General features: G+C 36.1%; 1 protein-coding gene across 7 annotated transcripts in view; it reads right to left on the reverse strand.

The window, feature by feature from the left end:
* PCDH15 (protocadherin related 15) overlaps nucleotides 1–27,894 on the reverse strand; it is a gene marked incomplete at both ends in the record, with an annotated part of 718,913 nt that overhangs the window by 66,018 nt on the left and 625,001 nt on the right. For all 7 annotated transcript variants that reach the window (XM_081238611.1, XM_081238610.1, XM_081238609.1 and 4 more), the window contains one exon: nucleotides 20,005–20,132. In XM_081238611.1, coding sequence (XP_081094737.1) covers nucleotides 20,005–20,132 — 128 coding nt within the window. The remainder of the gene's footprint in view (nucleotides 1–20,004; nucleotides 20,133–27,894) is intronic.

Raw genomic sequence — 27,894 nt, forward strand, 5'->3', positions numbered from 1 at the left:
ATTATAAATCTATTCTATCATTTTTTAGATAGTAATAAGGGGACATCTAACAAGTTTGGTTAAACGAATGTCTAAAAATTAAAACTGATCTATCCTGAAAGCTCTAAATGAATCAAATTTACTAAAGAATCAATGTCGCTTTATTTATAACATCAGCTTCTTTATAATCAAAACTTTATACTGGGTTCCTGACACAGCCATGTAGAAGAGGTGACTCTGGAAGATCTGACTCACTGACTTTTGTGAGTTTCTCTTAGTGAGCAAAATCAGGAAATTTATGTCTAGAGCTGTTTTTTAAAAATGAAAGTCAGAGATGAATATTGTACTTGCTGTAATTATATTTTTAAATGAAGGCTAAGACACAGGAAACCACTTACGCATTTCTAAGACCTCATCTGGAAATTTTAATGCACACAGGTGCCCAACATTAAGAGAAAATCACCAAATAATTGCTTCTATCATACAGGGGAGTAGGTGAGCCCATTAATTTTCTCACAGCCTAAATAACTGTTCCCCTCTGTTGCCTAAATGAATACTATGGATGCAGAAATATTAGTGGAATAATTAGTGATATCCAAAGAACTTCCAAAGCCCATTAAAGTCCAATAATGCTAACTTTAACATTTGCTGCTCAATTAGACCCCATTTTAACAGTTAACAGCACTGAAGGCTCACTCTCCCTGAAACAAGAGTGTAAATATTTTAGAATGTCATGGTAAAAGTTCTCAAATCTCACATTACCACGACTAATGTCAGTATGTCAAGCTGTGTTTGTAAGGGGCAAAATGGCTCTTGCATTTTTAGGAACTACAAAGAAACCTTCATTTTAAAGCCCTTAAAAGCAATATGTCCAACATATAATAAAATATAAATAAGGAAAGTGTCAGGTAGATTGATCTAGTTAGAAGGCTATTTAAGACTTCTGTAAAAATGAAAACAAAAAAAAAAAGAGAGGAAAGAAACATTTTAAATAAGAAATCTTAGTATTTAATTTTTAAAAGAACATCAAAAAAAGGACCACAGTCCAATAAAATAATCCCTAATTTCAATATGCCCATTAATCATTTACTTAACTATAGTTAAGTAAAAGTCTAATGTAATCAGAGATATTCTAACGAGTAAAACACAACTTGGTGTAGAAACAACAATTTAATAATGGTTTGTAAGATCATACAACACAGAATTACAGAATTTTCAGGGGTTTTATTATTATTTTATCCTAGTTAGAATTTGCCAAAGTTTACTCTTAAGTTAAAGAGTGGTGGCAAATATCACACAATAGTATCTATTTGAAAAATTAAAGAGAGAAACTGACCTGAAGATTAGCAAAATATTCTTTTTATAATTTTTTTAAAGTTATACATTGGAACATTCTGTATCACAGAAGGCATGAGAGTTCAAAATAATCAAGTCCTGCATTTATGTAATAACTGAAACATTTTTTTTGTTTTATTTCCATTTCCTTGTAAAATGTATTCAAAAATAAATATTACCTCAAAAAATAATTTATTCTTTTCATCATTGCTAATATAATGTGATCATATATTCTTCAATGATGCCTTGAAATGAACTCTGAAATCATTTTTCCTAACTTCTCATTCATGTGGAAAAGAAAGAAATTGCACTCTATTCAATAGACATCGTATGAAAAGAAAATACAGGCACAATTTCAGTCCTCTCTTTGAGAGAGGAAACTAGTTTTTAAAGTTGATTTTGGATCATAAAATATTATGTATTTTTACCGAAAACTTACTTATATTAAAATGTTTAAGAAGTTTGTACTTTTGCAGAAATTCTGTAGCTACAAATCCTAAATCTTTCCGTATTCAAAAGAAATTAAATGATGTATTCATTATCTCTAACTTTCTGGTTCTTCCTTAGTTACATTACATTTGATCAATACAAACCAATTTTAGTTTCTTCTCATCTCCCACCCTCCTAGTCCTTCTTCTGGCTACCATACTTGATCCTCCTTCTGTCTTCTCTTTGCCTGGTAAGGGCATCAGTACCTATGGATTGAACTGAGCTAAAAATCTCAGTAGACACTTCAACTGTCTTATCTCACACCTTGCCTTTCTACTCTCAGTCCATCAGCAAGCCCTCTGAGTTCTACTCTGAAATACTTCTCACTTCAGTGACTATCTATGAAGCTGATGTTGCCCCAAATCAGGCTCTCCTATCACATTTTTAAATTCAGCAATAGCTTAAAAATGATAACTCACACCTCCCAGAAGATGAACTTTAAGACAAGTCCATGAAATATTCACAATCTGATCCTAGTTTAACATTTCAATTTCTTGCCCTACATTTACTCTATTTATATTTCTCCAAAACCAATCACATTACCTACATTTTTTTTCCTGAACAATCTATGTTCTTTCATGATTCCAGGCCTTTGCACACATGGCTTCTTCTCTCTTAAATGTCTCTTGTCTGCTAGGCCACATGATACTCACTCCTGGACGATACTATGGCATGCATGTTTGCACACACACATTGAGTATACGTAATGTTGAATAAGGCACTAAAACCTCAGCTGAAATTATTGCTTTTCTGAAGGCTGGCCTGACTCCCCTAAGGAGTGCTGCTTCCACCTATATGTTTCCAGTAGTATATTTTATATTATTTTTAGTATAGCATTTACCTTTGCATATTACAATATTTAAGTGTCTTTATTACACATAAAGTGTGTTTCTATTCATATCTTTTATTCTAATATCATGTCCAGCAAGTGATCAAACAATGTTTGGCTGAAATGTCAGTAGAAGAATACCAGAGATCAATATTTAGAAGTGACGGATGTGAGCTTGAGTCTACCACTTATTAGCTATATGAGCTTGGGCAAATAACTCTCCAGGGCTTAGTTCCTCACTGTAAAATTAGGAAAGTAGGACATGCTGAATAGGGTGGCTGTGAATATTCACTGAGGTGTGAAATGGAGTGCCTCGCACAAACAATCGAGATCATGTCATCTTTATGACTTTATAACTAGTATTCTCAGTCATTAATCAGCCATTGAGAATTTTGTTTATTTCAAACAAAAGAGAGTATATTTCCATTTCAGATAAAATATAGCATTAAGAGTAGGATAAAAAATTATGATAATCAAGTAAAATTATTTACAAAGAGAAAAAAAAGCTGTAAATTTTGTAAAACCACCCCACAGAACATCAAAGTTAAAGCTTGAAAGACAGTTACTAGATAGCATTTATATGTAATAAAATTGCTCGTTTTTATTTGTGTGTTTGTATTGTTTTGGTCAAAAAATAGCATTGGCCAACCTGTCTTTAACCTAATTGCCTTTGGCTAACTTGCTCTAATCTAAATAGTTCTTCAGCCAATGAAGAATTGGCACTGACAATGATTGAAATAATTAAATGTAGGTTGATTGCCTGAAAAAGAATAATATATAGAAGATTATAATCAGGAAAGATCTGGGAAAACATCAGAGATAATCTGAAGGTATAACCAGTGTCCTGCATTGGGCTAAGCACTTTATGAATAGAGTATCATTTAATTTTCTTAACTCTGGGGCGGGTAGAAGGAACTAAAGCCATTCTGTAAATGGTATTCCAAACTGTGGAGGACTCAGTAAATGACCTCAAATCACACAGTTGGTGAGCAGAGCTTTTAATCTTTGACTTAAAGGCCCATGCAGGATTTGCCAACGGACTTATTGTGCCTAGAGAAGTATGTGGTGGGGTGAAGATTATTCCCAGGTTCCTTGCTTCAGAGAGAGATAGCCCCTGTACTAAGCCGACAGATTTCATTAAAAATTGCACTTTAATATTTCTTATTTTTTTTCCTTCTGTGCAGATACTATCAGAGTTCAGTAGGAATTAAATTAAGACAAGTAGCTTCATCTCCACATCTCTCTTTCAGGACAAAGCAGAACACAAACACTGGCAGGAAATAGAGTTGTTTATATCCTTATCCTCGTCGTGCTGCTCCATTAAATGACATGTTGAAAGAGAATTCAATATTTTAATTGCATTTAGTGCTAATCAGACCCTTATAAATGTATGTGAGATTACACATTTTCACTGTGTTCTTTTCCTTTTCTCATTAGTTATCCCTAATTTTCATGATGATTATTAACATAATGTTAACATGCTCAGGAGGTGCCAGGAAAGATGAAGTGTCATGCTGTGATTCATTAAAGCCAGAGAAAGGACTGCTTCATTTTTCAACTTTTTAACAGATAGTTCATTTATAAACTTGAAAGATAAATTTTTTGCTGTTCAGAATTTTCTATTAATACTTTTTCTTGGAGAAATGGTATTTTTGACCACGTCTATCTACAAGGGGGGAATTTAAGGGTTGGCTTTAACATTCTTAAATTGCTGGACTTTTCCAGTCTGGGATTACTTTTTTTATGGCTTTAGTACCTTCTTTCTGAAAAAGCCTATTTAAGAAATTTTACAGATATCTTAATTACCTTTCTATTTTAGTTAAAAGAACTTCAAGATTTTTTTCTACTTCTCAGACATATGTTAGTTACTGAAGATAACCTCACCCAATTTTGTGGTTTGCTATGGTACGGTATGGTATGGTATGGTATGATAAGGACCAAAAAAAAAAAAAAAAACCCATATGCCCTTTTAAAAAATATTCTTTTTAAAACTGTCCTCTGGATAAGTTGATACTGGTACTATCTGAAGGCTGAAATTTCTCCTAGCTGTGCTGTTAGGCTTTGTTTCTCAAACGTCACACCTGTATATATAGAGATTTTTTTCTTCTTAAATTTGCTATGGTTTCCTAGAAGGGAAATATCAAGCTATCGACAATTACTGATAAATAAAATATATCCAAAACTACTTCATAATGCAGTGTTAAGATAATACTACTCATTTAAAACAAATATAAATATGTTTCAAAAATATCAATATGATCATTGCTTATGTAAGAGAACTGACCACCTCATTTAAAATACATAAGTTGAAAAAGTTATATTGATTACTTCTCATTGGGATAATATCTTAATATTAACTTTCAGCTTTTATAATTATTCTTTATTCTACCATTAAGGTAAGAAGAAAAATTAGTAGTCCATACTGATGCTAAAGGTGAGTTCTAGAAAGATATGCCCACTATTTGGTTTCAAGGGCAATGATAAAATACGTGAGCATTCAATAGAATTGTGTTTTTAATAACTTATATGCACTGTGCATGCTGAATTAAGAACATCTGGAGTCTGGGATTATGATTATCTTATAGGTAAAAAGGACTACTTAGATAAAATAACTAATCATGACTGTGATTATTTATTGAGAGATTTCTGGGAGCCAGACACTGTGTTCATGCTTTTTATGCATTTTTAAAATTTATAACAAAAGAAATTTGTTAGATAGTACTTCCATCACTTGTAGACATGATGCTTAGAGAAATTAAGAAATTTGTCCAAGGTTACACAGCCCAGAAGTGGTTAAAGGACAAAAATCCAGATTTGTGTTCTTCGTTATGTTTTTGGAAAAGATACAGATTTAAATATCAAAACTTCATTTTTATGGCCTTTATGTTTTTTATTCATTTACCTGATATTTCATAGTCTTGGGATTTAACATATTCATAATATTTGATTAAACTTTAATCAATATCGACTTAAATGAAAAGTTCCCTAGTTCCCTAAGTCATTCCTGCTGTCATAGAAGGAGCAGAGGCATTCCTGTTCTATTCACTTCCTGCCTACAGAAGTACTTTTTTGTACTTTTGGTCTCAGTTTCATCCCACTCTCTAATTTTAGCTCTAACCCAGAACTGTAAACCCACAAAAAGCCCCTCCCTCAAAAGTGGTTGTCTCAGTATCACCTGGCCTTGCCCTTGTTACTGAACCCTGCAGTGAGTGTGTTCTGAGCTCACCTCCGGGGCTTTCTAGGTCTGGAAGGCACACTATACGTTTCCTGTGATGCTTGTTATCTGCTGAGTACCTAAATCCTTCTTTCACCTGGTTCTTCTAAAACTTCAATCTGTTCCCTCTCACTTATTCTTCCTACTCAGCTCAGATTCTTGGTCGGTGCTCTATATCATAACATAGCAGCAAGGCTTTGCCTGTGCTCATGTGTCTTGCAAGGACTTAGCAATCTGTTTCTAAACTGTGGATACGATTATGCAATTTTCAGGTCCAAATCTTATCTCTCTGGCTTACAATTTTGGATTCTGAAACCAAGAACCAGATAATCCCATGTGCTTTTTCATACCAACGTGCATTCTCTCTACCAATACCATCTTCCAGATTCAACCTACCATGCTTGATTACTGGCATTTCTCAGTCGCAGCTGCCAATACCATAGTGTCCCATCTTCCCAAAACATGCTTTCTTGCTAAAAATCAAAAGCAAACTATGTGGCACTGTTTCACTAAGAATTGAAAATAGATAATTCCTTAATATTAACTACACAGAGGGCTAATAAGAAAAATATGAACTCCTCTACTTTGGTCAGAATTATTTGACACCTTCCAAGAAAAATAGCTTGAATTACCAGAAAGTTGAATAACTTTCTACCTTTTGTTTTTATGAATTTAGCACTTTTTAAACATTTAAAATTTTTATTTTTCAAATTATACCTCTAGACATAACCAGCATCTACATCAAGCAATAGCGCACATTATCAGTCTCCCCCTGAGAATAACAATTATTCTGATTAGATTAGTTTTTCCTGTTTGGGGACTTTATATAAAGGGACTTAAAGAAATTTGTATTTTTTGTCTGAATTCATTTGCTCACATATATTAATGTATGTACTGTTGCTGGACATTGAGGTGCTTTGCAGCTTTTTGATTTTACAGACAGTTAACATATTTACAAATAGTGGATTTTTTGTACATATCTCTTATGAGCATATGTATTCATTTGTGTTGTGTAAAAACTTAGGAGTAGAAATTATGAATTAGGGGATATGCATATGTTCACACTTAGTAGATGATGTCAAACTGTTTTCCAAAATATTGTTCCAATTTATAACCCTACGGCAATATCTGAGTACTTCAGTTGTTTTGAAATTTGGTTTTGTCTTTTTTATTTTAGCTATCCTGATGAACATGTGGTGATTTCTTATGGTTTATTTTGTAATTCCCTAGTAGTTAATAAAGTTGAATTCCTCTTTATACATTTTTTTGCCAATTTTTATATCTTTATTCACGGTCTATTCCAGTCTGATTCCTATCTTTTTATCTTGAGCTCTTTGTTTTGTTTTGTTTTCTTTTCATTCATCAGTTTGTTAGAGTTCTTATATACTCTGAATTGGAGATCTTTGATATTGTCTTGTAGCACATCTTCAGGTCTATTGGCTTCAGGTGGTAATAAAGTCTTTCAAATTACTATGAAACTCATTGACTCTGTCTTTTTATGGATCACTGGGATTGTAAGAGGCCATAACTGCTAGGAAAAAAAAAAATCCTGGGAACAAATAAAATGAGGCACTATAAATTTACAAAAATTAGTGTAGCAACCACATAAACTTTCAGGATCTACTTGATGAGAATTTCTAGAGTTTTACTATTCCTATTCATTAGAATGCATTTTTGTGATTGCAGACATTTCTGTGTCTGTTTTTGAAAAACATTTGAAAAGTCTCTTTGTAATTCTCAGATATACAGTGACTTATAAACTAACCGATGTAAATTATATTCTCTTTATGTACATAGTCTTGCTCCAGGCCTGCTGGTTTTCATTAATGTAAATTCATTAGAATTACTAGGGAGAGTCATCCATTCTTTATGACTTTTTTAGAAATGAATTTTCTTCAAAATACATTTTAGGGAAATCTACTACTTTACTCTTCTCATTGGCAGTACTAATAGGCAATTCAAAAATAAAGTGTATTTAGAGAAGTATGAATAAAAACCTTTTAAAAAGCTCACTTGTATCATTTTTGCTAAGATTGGTGTTATAGGTCTCCTGTGTCAGTTCAGTACAGCACAAAGTTAAATGGAGATTTAAAAAATTTCAGAAGAATATTCAGAAAATTTCAGAATTCTGATTGTCAATATTCCTACCAGGTGGTGGAAGATACAGTCCTTGAAACATAAAATAGGAATGTATATATAACCATCACTGCTCAACAACATATAAAATCTTCTACAAGAAAATGAAAGCTTGATTCAAAAGATAATATTCCACATCCATACCTTGGATTGTTAGACATTTAATCATCTGAAAGACATGCCAGCATTAAATACATTTCTAATCTCACTAAAGTGTGATCAGACTTTGAAATATATGGGCCACCAATTAATTTAGGGAAGGTTAAATGATTTGGACATTCATCAAATAAACTACTTTTTCTTCATGTACATGCCTGATGGCTTGAAACCCATAAAAGGTTCTCAAACTCTCTTCTTTTAATGTAATTTCCAGTTATGAGAGGAATTTTCCTCTACTTTTTTTTGTTTGTTTGTTTTTGTTTTTGTTTTGCGGTACGCGGGCCTCTCACTGTTGTGGCCTCTCCCGTTGCGGAGCACAGGCACCGGAAGCGCAGGCTCAGCGGCCATGGCTCACGGGCCCAGCCGCTCCGCAGCATGTGGGATCTTCCTGGACCGCGGTACGATTCCGTGTCCCCTGCATCGGCAGGCGGACTCTCAACCACTGCGCCACCAGGGAAGTCCTTCCTCTACTTTTAAGGACCCCAAATTTGTCATTCTTCAGACATTTATAGCCTGTAAAAAAATAGTCCCATTCCTATTTTAAGCAATAAAAATTAAGGCAATTCTTAAGTTATATTCAAAACAACAATTGTAAATTGAGTTACTACTATGTAAATGAGATGATTTTAGATCTCTCTTCTGGACAATAAAAAGACAAATTTTTGCAGAGAAGGGGAAGAGAAAGAGAGTAAAACATATATGTGGAATTATTTTATCTGGAAACTCCATTTGTGGCTACAAAGATAGATGTGGTCTTGTCCATGTATAATACTAGCTAAAAAACTATAATTTTCTGCTTGTTCTGACCAAAAGAGGCAAATGTTATGCATCAGAAACTGGTGATGGTGCTATGTTCATATCTCTCAACTGGCACAGGGGAAAATACAGGCTTAGAATGTATAGACTTTTAGACACAGAGTGGTTAGTAACCATCTGTTTGCATATACTCCATAGAATTCAAAAATAGACATGAGGTCTCTTCCAAAAATAAATAAGATACAATAATATATAACAAAAATACACCAGTTGTTAGGAAAAAATAACTTTCTTGACATTTGGTTTCTCCAGAGTGGTTAAATCAATGGAAAACCATGATAGATTCATAAAGATATCACCAAATCTAAGCTCCTAACTTTGACAAGAAGGGAAATTACCAGAGAAATGATAGGTCCTGTCACTCTCAGTGCTGTAACCAGGCCCAAGAGAGTTTAATTTAAAGTGTATTTTACTTATCTGAAAGTCAATAATTCATTCAAGTATTACATGGAAAGTCTTTTTTTTTTTTTTTTTTTTTTTTTTTGCAGTATGCGGGCCTCTCACTGTTGTGGCCTCTCCCGTTGCGGAGCACAGGCTCTGGACGTGCAGGCTCAGCGGCCATGGCTCACGGGCCCAGCCGCTCCGCAGCATGTGGGATCTTCCTGGACCGGGGCACGAACCCATGTCCCCTGCATCGGCAGGCAGACTCTCAACCACTGCACCACCAGGGAAGCCCGGAAAGTCTTGTTTAAACATATTAAAAGGCATAACTACATGTAAAAATAAATAAAATTTCTAACACCACTTTAAGATGTTGAGCACAATGTATCTATAATGTCATTAAGTTAGTGAGAAAGCATGATACTTGCTTAGATGAAATTTGAATTCTAGTAGAGAAAATAAGCACATAGATACATGATAACAATATAATATCTAAATTAGATAAATAGATAGATAGATAGTAATTCAGTTATAGGGTTATAGCCAAGAAGACAATGAGCCCTCAGGCTCATGCACCTATGTGCATTCACTTTGTTCAAGGTACAAACCATAGAAGGTTAGATGGCATGGTAATCATGAAGGAAACAAATGGTAAGATCTCCTAAGAAACATCACTCTTGAAACAATAAGCAGTGTTTGTATAAAGCTGGGTTTCCCAGAGTTGGCAAAGGGGAATCAAAATTACTATTTCATGGGAATTTCAGACTGGTACTTGTTTACATCTTTGTTATATGGAGCAACTAGGGAGAAATTGTCATAAAATAATCCACCAGCTTCATGTGACATAAACCATAAAAACTGTGAAAACTATATGGTGCTTTGGATTTCAGAATTTGACATTTAAAATGTAGTTCTTAAATATAACAATTCTCTTAGGGTACTTGGCTTTTTTTCCCCCACACTGTAGTTTTCCTAAGGTAAATAACATGCAAACCATCAGAAACGGTTATAGACGTTTAAGGGCACCTAGTTCTAAAGCAGTATTTGCATAAGAGAAGACAACTATGGCCCAGAGTGATGAAGCATAATGTTCCATAGAGAGTTAAGAGCAGATCTGGGACTGAATCCAAGTGATTTGACTCCAGCCCAGCGCTGTTCTACCTGGGAGAACAGAGCATTGTCTCCGGGCTAGAGTGCCTGGCTATGAATCCTGGCTTCACTATGGACTAGCTGTACACATTGGGCAGGTTACATATTGTTTCTGTGACTCAGTGTTCTCATCTATAAATTGAGAATGATAATAGTAGCTAACTCATATGCTTTCTGAGGGGAACACATGACTTCATTCCTGACAAGTTTCTAGAATACTTAGCAAAATGTAAACACGGGGTAAGGGTTTGCTATTAGTAGCAGTTTTGACATAAGCCAGGCATGAGTCTGGCCCAGTAAAAGATGCTACACTGGGGAAACACACACTAAACCCTCATGGATGTGCTGGAATTGTTTTCTGTCAGACCCATATGAGCAGGCAGAGGGCCAGGGACCAGGATCCCTCAGAGGCCCTTATCTCTGTCTAGAAACAAATTATGTTGCTCTCTGCATTGTTAATCTTGCATATTTCTATACTTTTGCCACTAAGGAAAATTGCATCCTTTAACCATGGCTGTGGCTTTTTGCTCTCACCAGCATCTTTCTGCTAAAATCTCTTGCTGTCATTCCAAGCTTATTTAGGCAATGTAATAAAGAATTAGAGATTGGTCAGAATGCTCCCTTTCTTGATGCTTTTTTGAAATATTACTTTCTTTCAGTCCATAAATTTCTTGAATCTGGCTTCTTTATTAACTCAAAGATGCAATGTTCACGGTCTTTTGGACTTTCAGTAGAAATCAAGTCTACATTTTAATTCAATTTTTCTGACACTGAATTTTTCATATCTGCAACTTATAAGGAGGGATTAATCCTTATTGCATTAACTTCTGGAAAATATCTTCATACTTCAGAAAGATTTAAATTAATCTTGATCACATTTAACTTGTCCCTATATTTGTATTAAATTAGGCTATCGGTTGCAGTTAAAAAGACATGCAATAAACTAGACAAATTAGTTAATAAATTGAAAAGTGTTTCTAAAACGAGATCTGACTTGTTACCTTAATAGAGGGGGTCATAATTCACAGAGGTCATCTCAACTTGAGAAGCAGTTAGTTGCCATGTTAATTATCTCCAATTTTTTCGGAGGAACTTAATATGTTATTTTCTACCAATATTCTACCCCTGCCAAGATACTACTCCTCACTTCCCAGAGAAAGCAATGTGATACAGAGATTACAAGAAAAGGCCTTGAACTAAGGTAAACTTAAACTTTTAATTCTGACTTCATTGGTTATTGGCTGAGTAATACTTGGAAAGCTATATAACGTTACTAATCTTCAATTTTTCCAACAATAAAACAAGGAATAATTGCATCTACTTTATAAGTAAGTGTGTTTATTTGTTTGTTTTATTCATTTGCTTCTTTATTTAAACACTTTTGGTAGGTTAAAATAAAGAGGTTTTCACAATTCTCAGAAAAGTAATAAAGACAAATAATGGCAGCTATTGTTATTAACAAATAATATTCACTGACTGGTATTTTCCAACAGCCCAAGAGGGAAAATATTCAAAGGTCTAGCTTAATCTTTCTTACCTCACACAGAAATTTTTGAATAATATGACAAATATTCATGACTTTTCAACCTTGTTTTTATTGGATAAATAGTTGCTGTTTTAAAGTTCTTTCTATATTCTGGAAACTGTTTCTTTGAGGTTTTTTTTTAATATATATTGTAAATATTTGCTTTCAGCTAATTGCTTGTATTTTAATCTTTTATGCTGTCTTTGTCATTGTAGTCCGTTATTCTGATGTAATGAAATTTATCAGTCATTTTTCATTAGCATATTTCAGTTATCAATGTTCAAGAAAAAACGAAAATTACAGACCAATATCACTGATGAACACAGAGGCAAAAATCCTCAACAAAATACTAGCAAACAGAATCCAACAACACATTAAAAGGATCATACATCATGATCAAGTGGGATTTATCCCAGGGATGCAAGGATTCTTCAATATACACAAATCAATCAATGTGATATAACATATTAACAAATTAAAGACTAAAAACTATATGATCATCTCAATAAATGGAGAAAAAGCTTTTGACAAAATTCAACACCCATTTATGATAAAAACTCTCCAGAAACTAGGATTAGAGGAAGCCTGCCTCAACATAATAAAGGCCATATATGACAAATCTACAGCAAACATCATTATCAATGGTGAAAAATTGAAAGCATTTCCTCAAAGATCAGGAACAAAAGAAGGATGTCCACTCTCACCACTATTATTCAACATAGTATTGGAAATTTGAGCCACGGTAATCAGAGAATAAAAAGAAATAAAAGGAATACAAATTGGCAAAGAAGAAGTAAAACTGTCACTGTTTGCAGATGACATGATACTATAAATAGATAATCCTAAAGATGCCACAAGAAAACTAGAGCACATCAATGAATTTAGTAAAGTTGCAGGATACAAAATTAATACACAGAAATCTCTTTCATTCTAATATACTAACAACAAAAGATCAGAAATAGAAATTAAGGAAACAATACCATTTACCATTGCAACAAAAATAATAAAATACCTAGGAATAAACCTACCTGAGGAGGCAAAAGACTTGTACTCAGAAAACTATAAAACACTGATGAAGGAAATTAAAGGTGACACAGAGGTGGAGAGATATATCATATTATTGGATTGGAAGAATCAATATTGTGAAAATAACTATACTACCCAAAGCAATCTACAGATTCAATGCAATCCTTATCAAGTTACCAATGGCATTTTTCACAGAATTCAAACAAAATATTTTACAATTTGTATGGAAACACAAAAGACCTCAAATAGCCAAAGCAGTCTTGAGAAAAGAAGAACGGAGCTGGAGGAATCAGGATCCTGGACTTCAGACTATACTACAAAGCTAAGTAATCAAGACAGTATGGTACTGGCACAAAAACAGAAATATAGATCAATGGTACAGGATAGAAAGCTCAGAGATAAACCAACACACCTATAGTCACCTAATCTATGACAAAGGAGGCAAGAATATACATTGGAGAAGAGACAGCCTCTTCAATAAGTGGTGCTGGGAAAACTGGAAAGCTATATGTAAAAGAATGAAATTAGAACACTCCCTAATACCATAAACAAAAATAAATGCAAAATGGATTAAAGACCTAAATGTAAGACCAGACACTATAAAACTCTTAGAGGAAGACACAGGAAGAACACTCTTTGACATAATCACAGCAAAATCTTTTTTGACCCACCTCTTATAGTAATGAAAATAAAAACAAAAACAAACAAATGGGGACTAATTAAACAAAAGCTTTTGCACAGCAAAGAAAACCATAAATAAGACAAAAATACAACCCTTAGAATGGGAGAAAATATTTGCAAACAGAGCAATGGACAAAGGATCAATCTCCAAAATATACAAGCAGCTCATGCAGCTCAACATCAAAAAACCGAACAACCCACTCCAAAAATGGGTGGAAGACCTAAATACATATTTCCCTAAATAAGACATCCAGATGGCCAAGAGGCACATGATAAGATGCTCAATATCACTAATTATTAGAGAAATGCAAATCAAAACTATAATGAGGTATCAACACACTTGTCAGAATGGCCATCATCAAAAAATCTACAAACAATAAATGCTGGATAGGGTGTGGAGAAAAGGGAAGCCTCTTGCACTGTTAATGGGAATGTAAATTGATACAGCCACCGTGGAGAATAGTAAGGAGGTTCCTTAAAAAGCTAAAAATAGAACTATCATATGACCCAGCAATCCCACTACTGGGCATATACCCTGAGAAAACCACAATTCAAAAAGTCACGTGTTGGGCTTCCCTGGTGGCGCAGTGGTTGAGAGTCCGCCTGCCGATGCAGGGGACATAGGTTTGTGCCCCGGTCCGGGAAGATCCCACATGCTGCGGAGTGGCTGGGCCCATGAGCCATGGCCACTGAGCCTGCGTGTCCGGAGCCTGTGCTCTGCAATGGGAGAGGCCACAACAGTGAGAGGCCCGTGTACCGCAAAAAAAAAAAAAAAAAAAATAGTCACACATACCACAGTGTCCATTGCAGCATTATTTACAATAGCCAGGACATGGAAACAACCTAACTGACAGATGAATGGATAAAGAAGATGTGGTATGTATATAATGGAGTATTACTCGGCTATAAAAAGGAATGAAATTAGGTCATTTGTAGTGATGTGGATGGACCTAGAGTCTGTGATACAGAGTGAAGTAAGTCAGAAAGAGAAAAATATCATATATTAATGCATATATGTGGAATCTTGAAAAATTGTACAGATGAACCTATCTGCAGGGCAGGAATAGAGACACAGATGTAGAGAATGGACATGTGGATACAGTGGGGGAAGGGGAGGGTGGGATGAATTGGGAGATTTGGTTTGACATAAATACACTACCATGTGTAATATAGAAAGCTACTGGGAACCTGCTATAAAGCACAGGGAGCTCAGCTTGGTGCTCTGTGATGACACAGATGGGTGGGATGGGGGTGGGGAGGGAGGTCCAAGAGGAAGGGGATATATGTATACATATTGCTGATTCACTTCATTTTACAGCAGAAACTAACACAACATTGTAAAGCGATCACTTTGTTTATCCATTCATCCATTACTGGATATATGGGTTGTTTCCAACTTTTAGCTATTGTGAATAATGCTGCTATGAACACTGATATACAAATACCTGTTTGAGTCCCTGCTTTCAATTCTTTTGGGTATATGCTAAGGGTGATACTTTTTTTTTTTTTTTTTTTTTTTTGTTGTATGCGGGCCTCTCACTCTTGTGGCCTCTTCCGTTGCGGAGCACAGGCTCCGGATGCCCAGGCTCAGCGGCCATGGCTCACAGGCCCAGCCTCTCCACGGCATGTGGGATCTTCCCGGACCGGGGCATGAACCCGCATCCCCTGCATTGGCAGGCAGACTCTCAACCACTGTGCCACCAGGGAAGCCCCAGGGTGATACTTTTAAGGGACATTAATTCTTGTATTAAAGACTGAAGAGAAAAATTACAAGTTGATTTTCTTTTCTCTCTCCCTGCAATTAAAATGACTGATTGGTGTGATCAATGGAAATCAGTTTTGAAGAATCAGTTGTGACAGAGTTATCAGCATTAAGCCATAGCAAATGTAGCAGATAGTCCCTAATAAATTATCTTGTTCTGTGTCCTTTGACACAATCCAGGAATTACTTTAACATGATATGAACATTCATATCATTGAGCCAGAATCCAAATCTTTACATGTGTGTTTAAATAAAAGCCTTAATAATTACTTGCTTTTTTGGTCTAGTTTATTAGAATGCTAACTCTATAAAGACAGAAGGACAGTCTGTTTTGTTCGCCTCTGTATTTTCAACACACACTAGATATACAATGTATATTTTCTAAAAAAAAAAAAGGAACTTTAAAAAGATCTCTAAGCATATTAGGTATACCATTTCAGAGCATACCCATACACAAACATATATATATATACAAAATTTTCTTTCTTTTACTATCACTTATATTGAATAATTAATTTCAATAATGCTCTCATTGTGTTGCCTTTCTCCTAACATACTTTTAGTAATGCCTTTAATCCACTGTCCATATTTGAAAATAGTAAGTATTGTTTTATTCGTTGATATTTTAGTCTCATATTTCTTAGTAAATCCTGTAATACGTTTCCTCTTCCCATTCCTACACAAAACACAACTTTTAAAAATTTATCTTTATGATTTCATGATGGACTAAAAAAATCTAACTTGCATGTATGCTGGATAAAATCTAACACTACCCCAATATTATACAGTAAGTGGTAAAAAGCCTCTCTCACAATCATAGGCTGCTTCCCTGTTTTTTAAATCATCTTCTGCCAAGATCAGGGCTTGGCTGGCCCAGATCCAGGGCTATTTCTAATAACATTTTTTGCTGCCCTAAGTATGAATTGAAAAGACTTGCTTAACTCACTTTCACTCCGATTAAATTTGTAAAGTAGAAGCTTCCAGGCTTCAAGGCTAAAGGCAGCATTTGAAAATGTTCACCACTGAAGATTTATAACCCCCATCACTTCCTAAGGTCCTTGCCTCCTATCACCATTCCACAAACACACTCTGCACATTGTTTTTTCTGGGTTTGGCTTTGTGTTTCCTCTGCTTAGACTATTCTCATTTATTTCACTTTGAGAAAGTCTAAAGGCTCTTCAGTGCCACTCAAATTCTTCATCCCCCAGGAAAACTTTTATGTTCTTTACCAATGAAAATGTCTCCTTCCCTTGAATCCACATAACAATTTGTGCTTTCCTAACTGAATTAATCATAACAGCAATATACTTGCATCAATACATTGCTATGCTTTTTCTCACATCCCTTCTCTCTGTCTCTGTCTCCCCTCCTACATAGAGTATTATATGGCATGAAATTGGTTTCCTAAAAAGGACCCCTCTCCCTAGCCTGAATAACCCACTGATCGATTGAAGAAGGGACTGTCCTATAGAATTCTTGGTAGTCTTGGAGAAATAATGAATCCCATCCCTGTCTACATCATCAAAAGTAGTCCATGGCTTCTCTCCAATGCATCTCTCACCCTCCAGATATTTCTTCCCATGTAGCTCTTCACACACCCTAATGTTATTCAGTTTCCCACTTCACCTTTACTTCCACCACCAACCTTTCACCAGGATTCCTTGGAATTCATAGTCCATCATCAGCAATATCCCCTAAATATTCAACCTTCCCTTTGAATATTACCATTACTTTTTTACTCTTCCCACCCTGGTCCTCTCCCCTACGTATGATACTGCTTTCTAAGGCTGACTCAAAAAGTGGCTCCCATATCTGACATAGCACAATGCCTAGAGGTAGATAGGTGGCACGTGTCCTGTCTCTGAATCACTGCTTCTAGAACATTATTCTATCTCCTTTGCCACCTTCTTGCAATTCTTCTGAAGTAAATGCCATCATCAGATAATATCACCCATTAAATTCTCTTACTGCTGTCATCAACAGGTTTCTTGAATAATCTCCTTTATTAATGGAATATTTTAGCATTTAGCTTATTTTTTTCTCCACTACAAAATTACTTCTATTAGCATGAGTGGTCATGTAAAAATACACAGGGGCACTCTGTTCACAACAGCGCGTGACAGTTGATCACTCCCTCTTTCATCAATCTAGTTCTTACGAGTCTCAGGGACCCTATTATACATTTTCCTAGTATTCTTGCTACCTAATGGCAGCAATTTCTCAGCATCATTTGATGAATCCTCTTCCTGATCTCTAAGTATTGAGTTCCTAAGGCTTAGTCTTTAGACTTTTTTTTTAAGATTTTCTTGTTTTTGATGTGGACTATTTTTCAAGTCTTTATTGAATTTGTTACAATATTGTTTCTGTTTTATGTTTTGGTTTTTTGGCTGTGAGGCATGTGGGATCTTAGCTCCTCAACCAGGGATTGAACCTGCACATCCTGCATTGGAAGGCAAAGTCTTAACCACTGGACTGCCAGGGAAGTCCCTGGACTTTTCTACCTACATCCATTTTCTTAATATCATGATTTCATCCTGGTCTGCAATTTCTTTCCTGAATCTAAATTAGCATCTGTAACCATCTTGCCAAGAATTATGCTTGCATATTGAAAATGCCTCACAAACATGAAATATCCAAAAGTGAACTCTTGATTTTTGCACCATAATTTCTGAGGGAGCAATGGGGACCTGTTCAGAACAAAACCCTCAGAGTCATCCTTGATTTTCTCTAATGCCCCACATATAATCCATCAGCAAATCCTTTTGGCTTCCTTTTTACTTCCTTCTCATCATCTCCCCATTCTACACTATGATTCAAGTCACTATCAAATCTTGCCTGGACTAGTGATGCATTGGGCTCTGTTTCTACTCTTGTCTAAAAACACTGTGTACCTACTCCCACATCCCACCCTGCACAACATCCAGAATAATCCTTTTATATTGGATTATGTCACACTTCTAGACAAAACCATTCAAAGACTTTCTTTCTAAGCACATCTAGAATAAATCCCATATTCTAGTCCTGGGCTGCATTTCCAGTCTCATCCCCAGCCAGTCTTTTTCAGTCACACCGACCTCCCCAAATTCCCTCCAACTTTAGCGATTTTATATTGGAATGCCCAGAATGCTCCTTACCTAGAAATAGACAAGTCTCTCTCTTGATCACATGACTTTATGTTAATAGCTCCTGTTTTCTTGATCTACAATTTGTTTCTTCTATTAGTTCGTTTGTATTACTAGGGCGGGAAGTTTGGGGGTTTTTTGTTTGATTATTTTTTAGTTGCTCTATGTCCAACTTCTAGAACAACTCACACTATAAACACCCAAAAATTATTTACTGACTAAATGAATAAACTGAATCAATCGTTAATAGGACTAAAATGTAAAATAAGATAAAAATCAACTACAAAGGACTGTTACCTGTAAAACATAATGCAAGTTGGATGTAATGTAATTGGCTTAAATTTGTACACCAATTTTAGTTGCAACTGGTGATTCAAATCAAGAGTCAGAATTTGGCACTGTGGAAGAGCTATTTTGCAAGTACAACACACATGCTTTATTTGCTTGGTTGATTTTTCTCTTTCTTACTTAAGGATGTTAAGGTGATAAAATCATATGTATGAAAAGCTCAATCATGGTGCTCCTGGTAATAGGGAAAGAAAGGCAACTACTCATGTCCAAAACTAGAGGCAATCAATAGCTGGATTTGCCTAGAAATATTTAGGTTTTATGTTTGTATGCTAATAGCTATTTTAAAAACTGATTATTAAAATAGCTTCAGAAATATAACTCTGTAATTAATAATCTAAAATCCTATAGCCTATAAAATTTCCTCATTGTAATGCAATATTTACAAATTTATTTTTTAGTTATAAAACTATCTCAACTTTATGTACTATTGAAAAAATATTTGATAATTAACTAAAGAAAAATTGAAAATTATCAACTTTAGTCTATGATGTTGTGTTTTTAAATTCTAACATTTCTGACATATGAAGATTTTAAAAAATCTTTACTAAAGTACTAATGTTAGTAGTGTTAGTAGTGTTATTTTTTACATTGATTTAACTAGCATCTTGAATTTAAAAAAATTATTGCAGAAAAAAGAATTACAAAATTTATTACATTATTTCTTCAATCAGAAAATAGTAATTTTATATTTGCTACAAGAAACTCCATTTTGAGAATCTTTGGAGTTATTGTAAATTAAACCTGAATATTAAAGGCATACAAATATACTAGGAAAACAGACATTTTGATATCTTATTCAATGTAAAACATCATAAATAATTTGTTCCTATTTTTATAGTAAAAATAAAGCACAAAAAGTTGCTTAGTATTCACCTCATAATTAATCTGTATTTAGTTTGACTAATTAAACTCATTTATCTGTTTCAGACTTTTGTTTAAACTATGAAAATGTACTCAGTTAATATAAATTACATGGTTATAGTTTATCTACAAAATGTGATCTCTTTGTTTTGACTTTTTAGTTCTGTATCTTAATAAAAGTTCTCATACCTTAACTCTGAGCACAGAAGCAAACATTCTTGCATCTTCAGATACACCTCCAATGTAGAATTTTTTCTGAAACACTGGGGGATGATCATTTTCATCCTGAATCTCAATATACACTTTAGCTGTATTGCCTGGAGGAAAAGAAATAATATATTTTTATTGATGGTCATTAATTAGAAAAAGATAGACCAGAGTAAATAATTATTGTACTTTCTTTTGAACAGTGGAAGAAACTTAAATCAGAAAGTCATTCCTAATTGGCATGCTTAATACCCCATACCCAAAGAGGACATTGATAATGATGTTTCTGGCAACATAATGTTAAGTTGCTGCTATTTCTTTTTTTTGCCATATGTGGGCCTCTCACTGTTGTGGCCTCTCCCGTTGAGGAGCACAGGCTCCGGACATGCAGGCTCAGTGGCCATGGCTCACGGGCCCAGCCGCTCCACGGCATGTGGGATCTTCCCAGACCGGGGCACGAACCCGTGTCCCCTGCATTGGCAGGTGGACTCTCAACAACTGTGCCACCAGGGAAGCCTTGCTATTTCTTTTAATTATAACGTCTTGTTAATTCATCTTACTTGATTTAATAGACACTAAAGTATTGTGTTCTGCTAATTTAATAAAACAATTCAAACTTTCATATTTACAAATACTTCACAGACATTACAAATTACACCAAAGTGACATAAATATATAAAACACCTTATGAAATAAGTCTGCCATAAATTTAAAAATATTTTTATTCTTAAGTATAGAACTAGCAATGATATTCTCTTAGCTTAACATGTAGTATTATATATATATGCATATCTATGTGTATATATATATATATATATATATATATATATATATATATATATATATGATTAGAAGTAAACAATGTTTGGGTGAGGTGCTTATTTCCACAAAGGGAAAACAAATTTTATCGTGCATTAGAGGCTATCTAGCATTCACTGGAAAAGATGTAGCTGGAGAGATGATTATTGTATGACTTATAAATACTGGGTTTTATAATTTAAACCACATTAAATATACCATAAAGAATACATTTCATCATCACATTTTAAAATCTCACTCCCTCAATCATCACACTTTTAATGAAAAATGTAGCACTTTTTACTAGTACAAGAATGACCCTTTACAAAGAATCTGATAAATGAAAATAACTTACTAACCGGATAAAATGAGGAATAAGTGGTAAACGTTTTGCAAAAAGTAGATTCAAATTACACAAATATTTTGATGTATTATCTAAGTAAACTTTTCTCATGCATTTCAAGTAGGATCAAATATACGGCAATTGATCTACAAACTATCAAGCAGACCCAGAGGTTATTACTTTATCATATCCTCAGCTATAACTAATTAACACCAACCTACTAGCACAGTGGGTGGATCATGGGTGTATAATATATGTGTCAATTAAATGAATGAATAATCCTCATTGTCCTAGTAAGAATTTAGAAAAAGGCTCCTTTTTGCTTAACTTGGGAAAGGTCAGTGAGACAAGAGAGTTAACAACAAGGTTTTACACCTGTCCTACTTCTATTCATTTAGTTTCTCCCCTATTTATCTCTTTCCCACCATTCCTGAACTGGAGAAGCTAGAATCAAAAAGAAAAACTTACTAGGTCAACAAAGAAGAGTACCAGCAGGGAAGTAAGGTTAATGATAGATTATGCTTCTCTATCCGACAGTACCAGGGCTTCAAACTGCACCCTGGTCAGCCACGAACAGAGTTCATCCAAAATGAAACCCATTTTCAACTTAGTAGCAATTTTTAATTTCTGGAATCAAAGGAGCTAATTTGATAATCTTTTTAAAAAAGTAAGTCAAACTAAAACTGAGGATCTAAAGCACAGCATGGTGATGATAGTTAATAATACTGTACTATGTACTTAAATCTGCTAAGAGAATAGATTTAAAATGTTCTCACCAAACACACATATACACACACACAGAACAGGACACAAATGTGAGTTGATGGATGTGAAAACTAACTTGTGATAATCATTTCACAGTATAAATGTATATCAAAACACCACATTGTACAACTTAAATATATAGTTTGTTAATTATACTTGAATAAAGAGGAGGGTGGAAATTGTGATGTATCTAATTAAGGAACATAAAATAAATGTTGGCCGGTCCAAAAATAATTAAAGTACCCCTATAGTTTGATCACTAGAATAGCATTCACTTAGATTTTCTGATACATTAACATACAATGTCCATAAGGGACGAGGGGAAGATGGCGGAAGAGTAAGATGCGGAGATCACCTTCCTCCCCACAGATGCACCAGAAATACATCTACACGTGGAACAACTCCTACAGAGCACCTACTGAACGCTGACAGAAGACCTCAGACCTTCCAAAAGGCAAGAAAGTCCCCACATACCTGGGTAGGGCGAAAGAAAGAAGAATAAACAGAGACAAAAGGATAGGGACCGGGACCTGCACCAGTGGGAGGGAGCCGTGAAGGAGGAAAGGTTTCCACACGCTAGGAAGCCCCTTCGTGGGCGGAGACTGTGGGTGGCGGAGGGGGAAAGCTTCGGAGCCGCGGGGGAGAGCACAGCAACAGGAGTGCGGAGGGCAAAGCGGAGAGATGACCGCACAGAGGATCGGTGCCAACCAGCACTCACCAGCCAGAGAGGCTTGTCTGCTCACCTGCCGGGCGGGGGGCGGGGAGCGGGCGGGGCTGGGAGCTGAGGCTCGGGCTTCGGTCAGAGCGCAGGGAGAAAACAGGTTGGCGTCATGAACACAGCCTGCAGGGGGTTAGTGCGCCACAGCTGGCCGGGAGGGAGTCCGGGAAAAAGTCTGGACCTGCCTAAGAGGCAAGAGACTTTTTCTTCCCTCTTTGTTTCCTGGTGCACGAGGAGAGGGGATCAAGAGCGCTGCTTAAAGGTGCTACAGAGACGGGTGCTAGCCGTGGCTAACAGCGCGGACCCCAGAGCCGGGCATGAGACGTTAAGGCTGCTACTGCCGCCACCAAGAAGCCTGTGTGCAAGCACAGGTCACTACCCACACCCCCCTTCCGGGGAGACTGTGCAGCTCGCCACTGCCAGGGTCCCAAGATCCAGAGACAACTTACCCGGGAGAACACACGGCGCGCCTCAGGCTGGTGCAACGTCCTGATGGCCTCTGCCGCCGCAGGCTCGCCCCGCACTCCATGCCCCTCCCTCCCCCCCGTCGTGAGTGAGCCAGAGCGCCTGGAGCAGCTGCTCTTTTAACCCCGTACTGTCTGAGCGAAAAACAGACGCCCTACAGGGACCTACACGCAGAGGCGGGGCCAAATCCAAAGCTGAGACCCGGGAGCTGTGAGAACAAAGAAGAGAAAGGGAAATCTCTCCCAGCAGCCTCAGAAGCAGCGGATTAAAGCTCCACAATCTGCCCAGTTTTCCCAGCACCACTTATTGAAGAGGCTGTTTTTTCTCCACTGAACATTCCTGCCTCCTTTACCAAATATAAGGTCATATGTGGACAGGTACATATAAAAGTAGGAGATAGGATCACTCCCTAACACCATACACAAAAATAGGCCCAAAATGGATTGAAGACTGAAATGTAAGGCCAGAAACTATGAAACTCTTAGAGGAAAACATAGGCAGGACACTCTATGATATAAATCACAGCAAGATCCTTAACGACCCACGTCCTAGAGAAATGGAAATAAAAATAAAACTAAACAAATGGGACCTAATGAAACTTCAAAGCTTTTGCACAGCAAAGGAAACCATAAACAAGACCAAAAGACAACCCTCAGAATGGGAGAAAATATTTGCAAATGAAGCAACTGACAAAGGATTAATCTCCAAAATTTATAAGCAGCTCAATAACAAAAAAACAAACAACCCAATCCAAAAATGGGCAGAAGACCTAAATAGACATTTCTCCAAATAAGATATACAGACTGCCAACAAACACATGAAAGAATGCTCAACATCATTAATGATTAGAGAAATGGAAATCAAAACTACAATGAGATATCATCTCACACCAGTCAGAATGGCCATCATCAAGAAATCTAGAAACAATAAATGCTGGAGAGGGTGTGGAGAAAAGGGAACACTCTTGCACTGCTGGTGGGAATGTGAATTGGTACAGCCACTATGGAGAACAATATGGAGGTTCCTTAAAAAACTAAAAATAGAACTACCATATGACCAAGCAATCCCACTACTGGGCATATACCCTGAGAAAAAAATAATTCAAAAAGAGTCATGTACCAAAATGTTCATTGTAGCTCTATTTACAATAGCCCGGAGATGGAAGCAACCTAAGTGTCCATCATCAGATGAATGGATAAAGAAGATGTGGCACATATATACAATGGAATATTACTCAGCCATAAAAAGAAACGAAATTGACCTATTTGTAATGAGGTGGATAGACCTAGAGTCTGTCATACAGAGTGAAATGTCAGAAAGAGAAAGACAAATACCGTATGCTAACACATATATATGGAATTTAAGAAAAAAAATGTCATGAAGAACCTAGGGGTAAGACAGGAATAAAGACACAGAGCTACTTGAAAATGGACTTGAGGATATGGGGAGGGGGAAGGGTAAGAGAGGCATGGCCATATATACACTACCAAACATAAAATAGATAGCTAGTGGGAAGCAGCCCCATAGCACAGGGAGATCAGCTTGGTTCTTTGTGACCACCTGGAGGGGTGGGATAGGGCGGGTGGGAGGGAGGGAGATGCAAGAGGGAAGGGATATGGGAACAGATGTATATGTATAACTGATTCACTTTGTTATAAAGCAGAAACTAATAAAAAGAAGTGCAAAAAAAAAAAAAAAGAAAGCTCCACAATCAACTTGATGTACCCTGCATCTGTGGAACACATGAATAGACAACAGATCATCCCAAATTGAGGAGGTGAACTTTGAGAGCAAGATTTATTATTTTTTCCCCTTTTCCTCTTTTTGTGAGTGTGAATGTGTATGCTTCTGTGTGAGATTTTGTCTGCATAGCTTTGATTCCACCATTTGTTCTAGGGTTCTATCTGTCCGTTTTTTTTTGTTTTTCTTAAAAAATTTTTTTGAATAATTATTTTTCATTTTAATAAATTTATTTCATTTTATCTTACTTTATTTTATTTTATCTTCTTTTCCTTCTTTCTTTCTTTTCTTCCCTCCTTCCTCCCTCCCTCCCTTCCTGCTCCATTCCTTCCTTCCTTCCTTGCTTCCTTCCTTCCTTCCTCTCTTTTTCTCTTTCTTTCTTTATTTATTCTCCCTCTTACTCTGAGCCGTGTGGATGAAAGGCTCTTTGTACTACAGCCAGGAGTCAGCGCTGTGCCTCTGAGGTGGGAGAGCCAACTTCAGGACACTGGTCCACAAGAGACCTCCCAGCTCCACGTAATATTAAACGGCAAAAATCTCCCAGAGATCTCCATCTCAACGCCAAGACCCAGATTCACTCAACGACCAGCAAGATACAGTGCTGGACACCCTATGCCAAGCAACTAGCAAGACAGGAACACAACCCCACCCATTAGCAGAGAGGCTGCCTAAAATCATAATAAGTCCACAGACACCCCAAAACACACCACCAGACGTGGACCTGACCACTAGAAAGACAAGACCCAGCCTCATCCACCAGAACACAGGCACTAGTCCCCTCCACCAGGAAGCCTACACAACACACTGAAACAACCTTAGTCACTGGGGACAGACACCAAAAACAATGGGAACTATGAAAAACAATGGGAGCTACGCACCTGCAGCCTGCAAAAAGGAGACCCCAAGCACAGTAAGATAAGCAAAATGAGAAGACAGAAAAACACACAGCAGGTGAAGGAGCAAGATAAAAACCCACAACACCTAAAAAATGAAGAGGAAATAGGCAGTCTACCTGAAAAAGAATTCAGAATAATGATAGTAAAGATGATCCAAAATCTTGGAAATAGAATAGACAACATGCAGGAAACATTTAAAAAGGACCTAGAAGAACAAAAGATGAAACAAGCAATGATGAACAACACAATAAATGAAATTAAAAGTACTCTAGATCGGATCAATAGCCGAATAACTGAGGCAGAAGAACGGATAAATGACCTGGAAGATAAAATAGTGGAAATAATTAGTGCAGAGCAGAATAAAGAAAAAAAAGAATGAAAAGAACTGAGGACAGTCTCAGAGACCTCTGGGAAAACATTAAACACACCAACATTTGAATTATATGGGTTCCAGAAGAAGAAGAGAAAAAAAAAGAGACTGAGAAAATATTTGAAGAGATTATAGTTGAAAACTTCCCTAATATAGGAAAGGAAATAGTTAATCAAGTCCAGGAAGCACAGAGTCCCATACAGGATAAATCCAAGGAGAAATACGCCAAGACACATATTAATCAAACTGTCAAAAATTAAATACAAAGAAAACATATTAAAAGCAGCAAGGGAAAAACAACAAATAACACACAAGGGAATCCCCATAAGGTTAACAGCTGATCTTTCAGCAGAAACTCTGCAAGCCAGAAGGGACTGGCAGGACATATTTAAAGTGATGAAGGAGAAAAACCTGCAACGAAGATTAGTCTACCCAGCAAGGATCTCATTCAGATTTGATGGAGAAATTAAGACCTTTACAGACAAGCAAAAGCTGAGAGAGTTCAGCACCACCAAACCAGCTTTACAACAAATGCTAAAGGAACTTCTCTAGGCAAGAAACACAGCAGAAGGAAAAGACCTACAATAACGAACCCAAAACAATTAAGAAAATGGGAATAGGAACATACATATCAATAATTACCTTAAATGTAAATGGACTAAATGCTCCCACCAAAAGACACAGATTGGCTGAATGGATACAAAAACAGGACCCATATATATGTTGTCTACAAGAGACCCACTTCAGACCTAGAGACACATACAGACTGAAAGTAAGGGGATGGAAAAAGATATTCCATGCAAATGGAAACCAAAAGAAAGCTGGAGTAGCAATTCTCATATCAGACAAAACAGACTTTAAAATAAAGACTATTAGAAGAGACAAAGAAGGACACTACATAATGATCAAGGGATCGATCCAAGAAGAAGATATAACAATTGTAAATATTTATGCACCCAACATAGGAGCACCTCAATACATAAGGCAAATACTAACAGCCATAAAAGGAGAAATCGACAGTAACACAATCATAGTAGGGGACTTTAACACCCCACTTTCACCAATGGACAGATCATCCAAGATGAAAATAAATAAGGAAACACAAGCTTTAAATGATACATTAAAAAAGATGGACTTAATTGATATTTATAGAACATTCCATCCAAAAACAACAGAATACACATTTTTCTCAAGTGCTGATGGAACACTCTCCAGATAGATCATACCTTCTGTCACAAATCAAGCCTTGGTAAATTTAAGAAATTGAAATTGTATCAAATATCTTTTCCAACCACAATGCTATGAGACTAGACATCAATTACAGCAAAAGATCTGTAAAAAACACAAACACCTGGAGGCTAAACAATACACTACTTAATAACGAAGTGATCACTGAAGAAATCAAAGAGGAAATAAAAAAATACCTAGAAACAAATGACAATGGAGACACGATGACCCAAAACCTATGTGATGCAGCAAAAGCAGTTCTAAGAGGGAAGTTTATACCAATACAATCCTACCTTAAGAAAGAGGAAACATCTCGAATAAAAAACCTAACCATGCACATAAAGCAATTAGAGAAAGAACAAAAAAACACCAAAGTTAGCAGAAGGAAAGAAATAATAAAAATCAGATCAGAAAAAAATGAAAAAGAAATGAAGGAAACGATAGAAAAGATCAATAAAACTGAAAGCTGGTTCTTTGAGAAGACAAACAAAATTGATAAACCATTAGCCAGACTCATCAAGAAAAAAAGGGAGAAGACTCAAATCAATAG

This window comes from Mesoplodon bidens (assembly GCF_964165515.1).
Source record: "Mesoplodon bidens genome assembly, chromosome: 1".
NCBI classification, from domain to species: Eukaryota; Metazoa; Chordata; class Mammalia; order Artiodactyla; family Ziphiidae; genus Mesoplodon; species Mesoplodon bidens.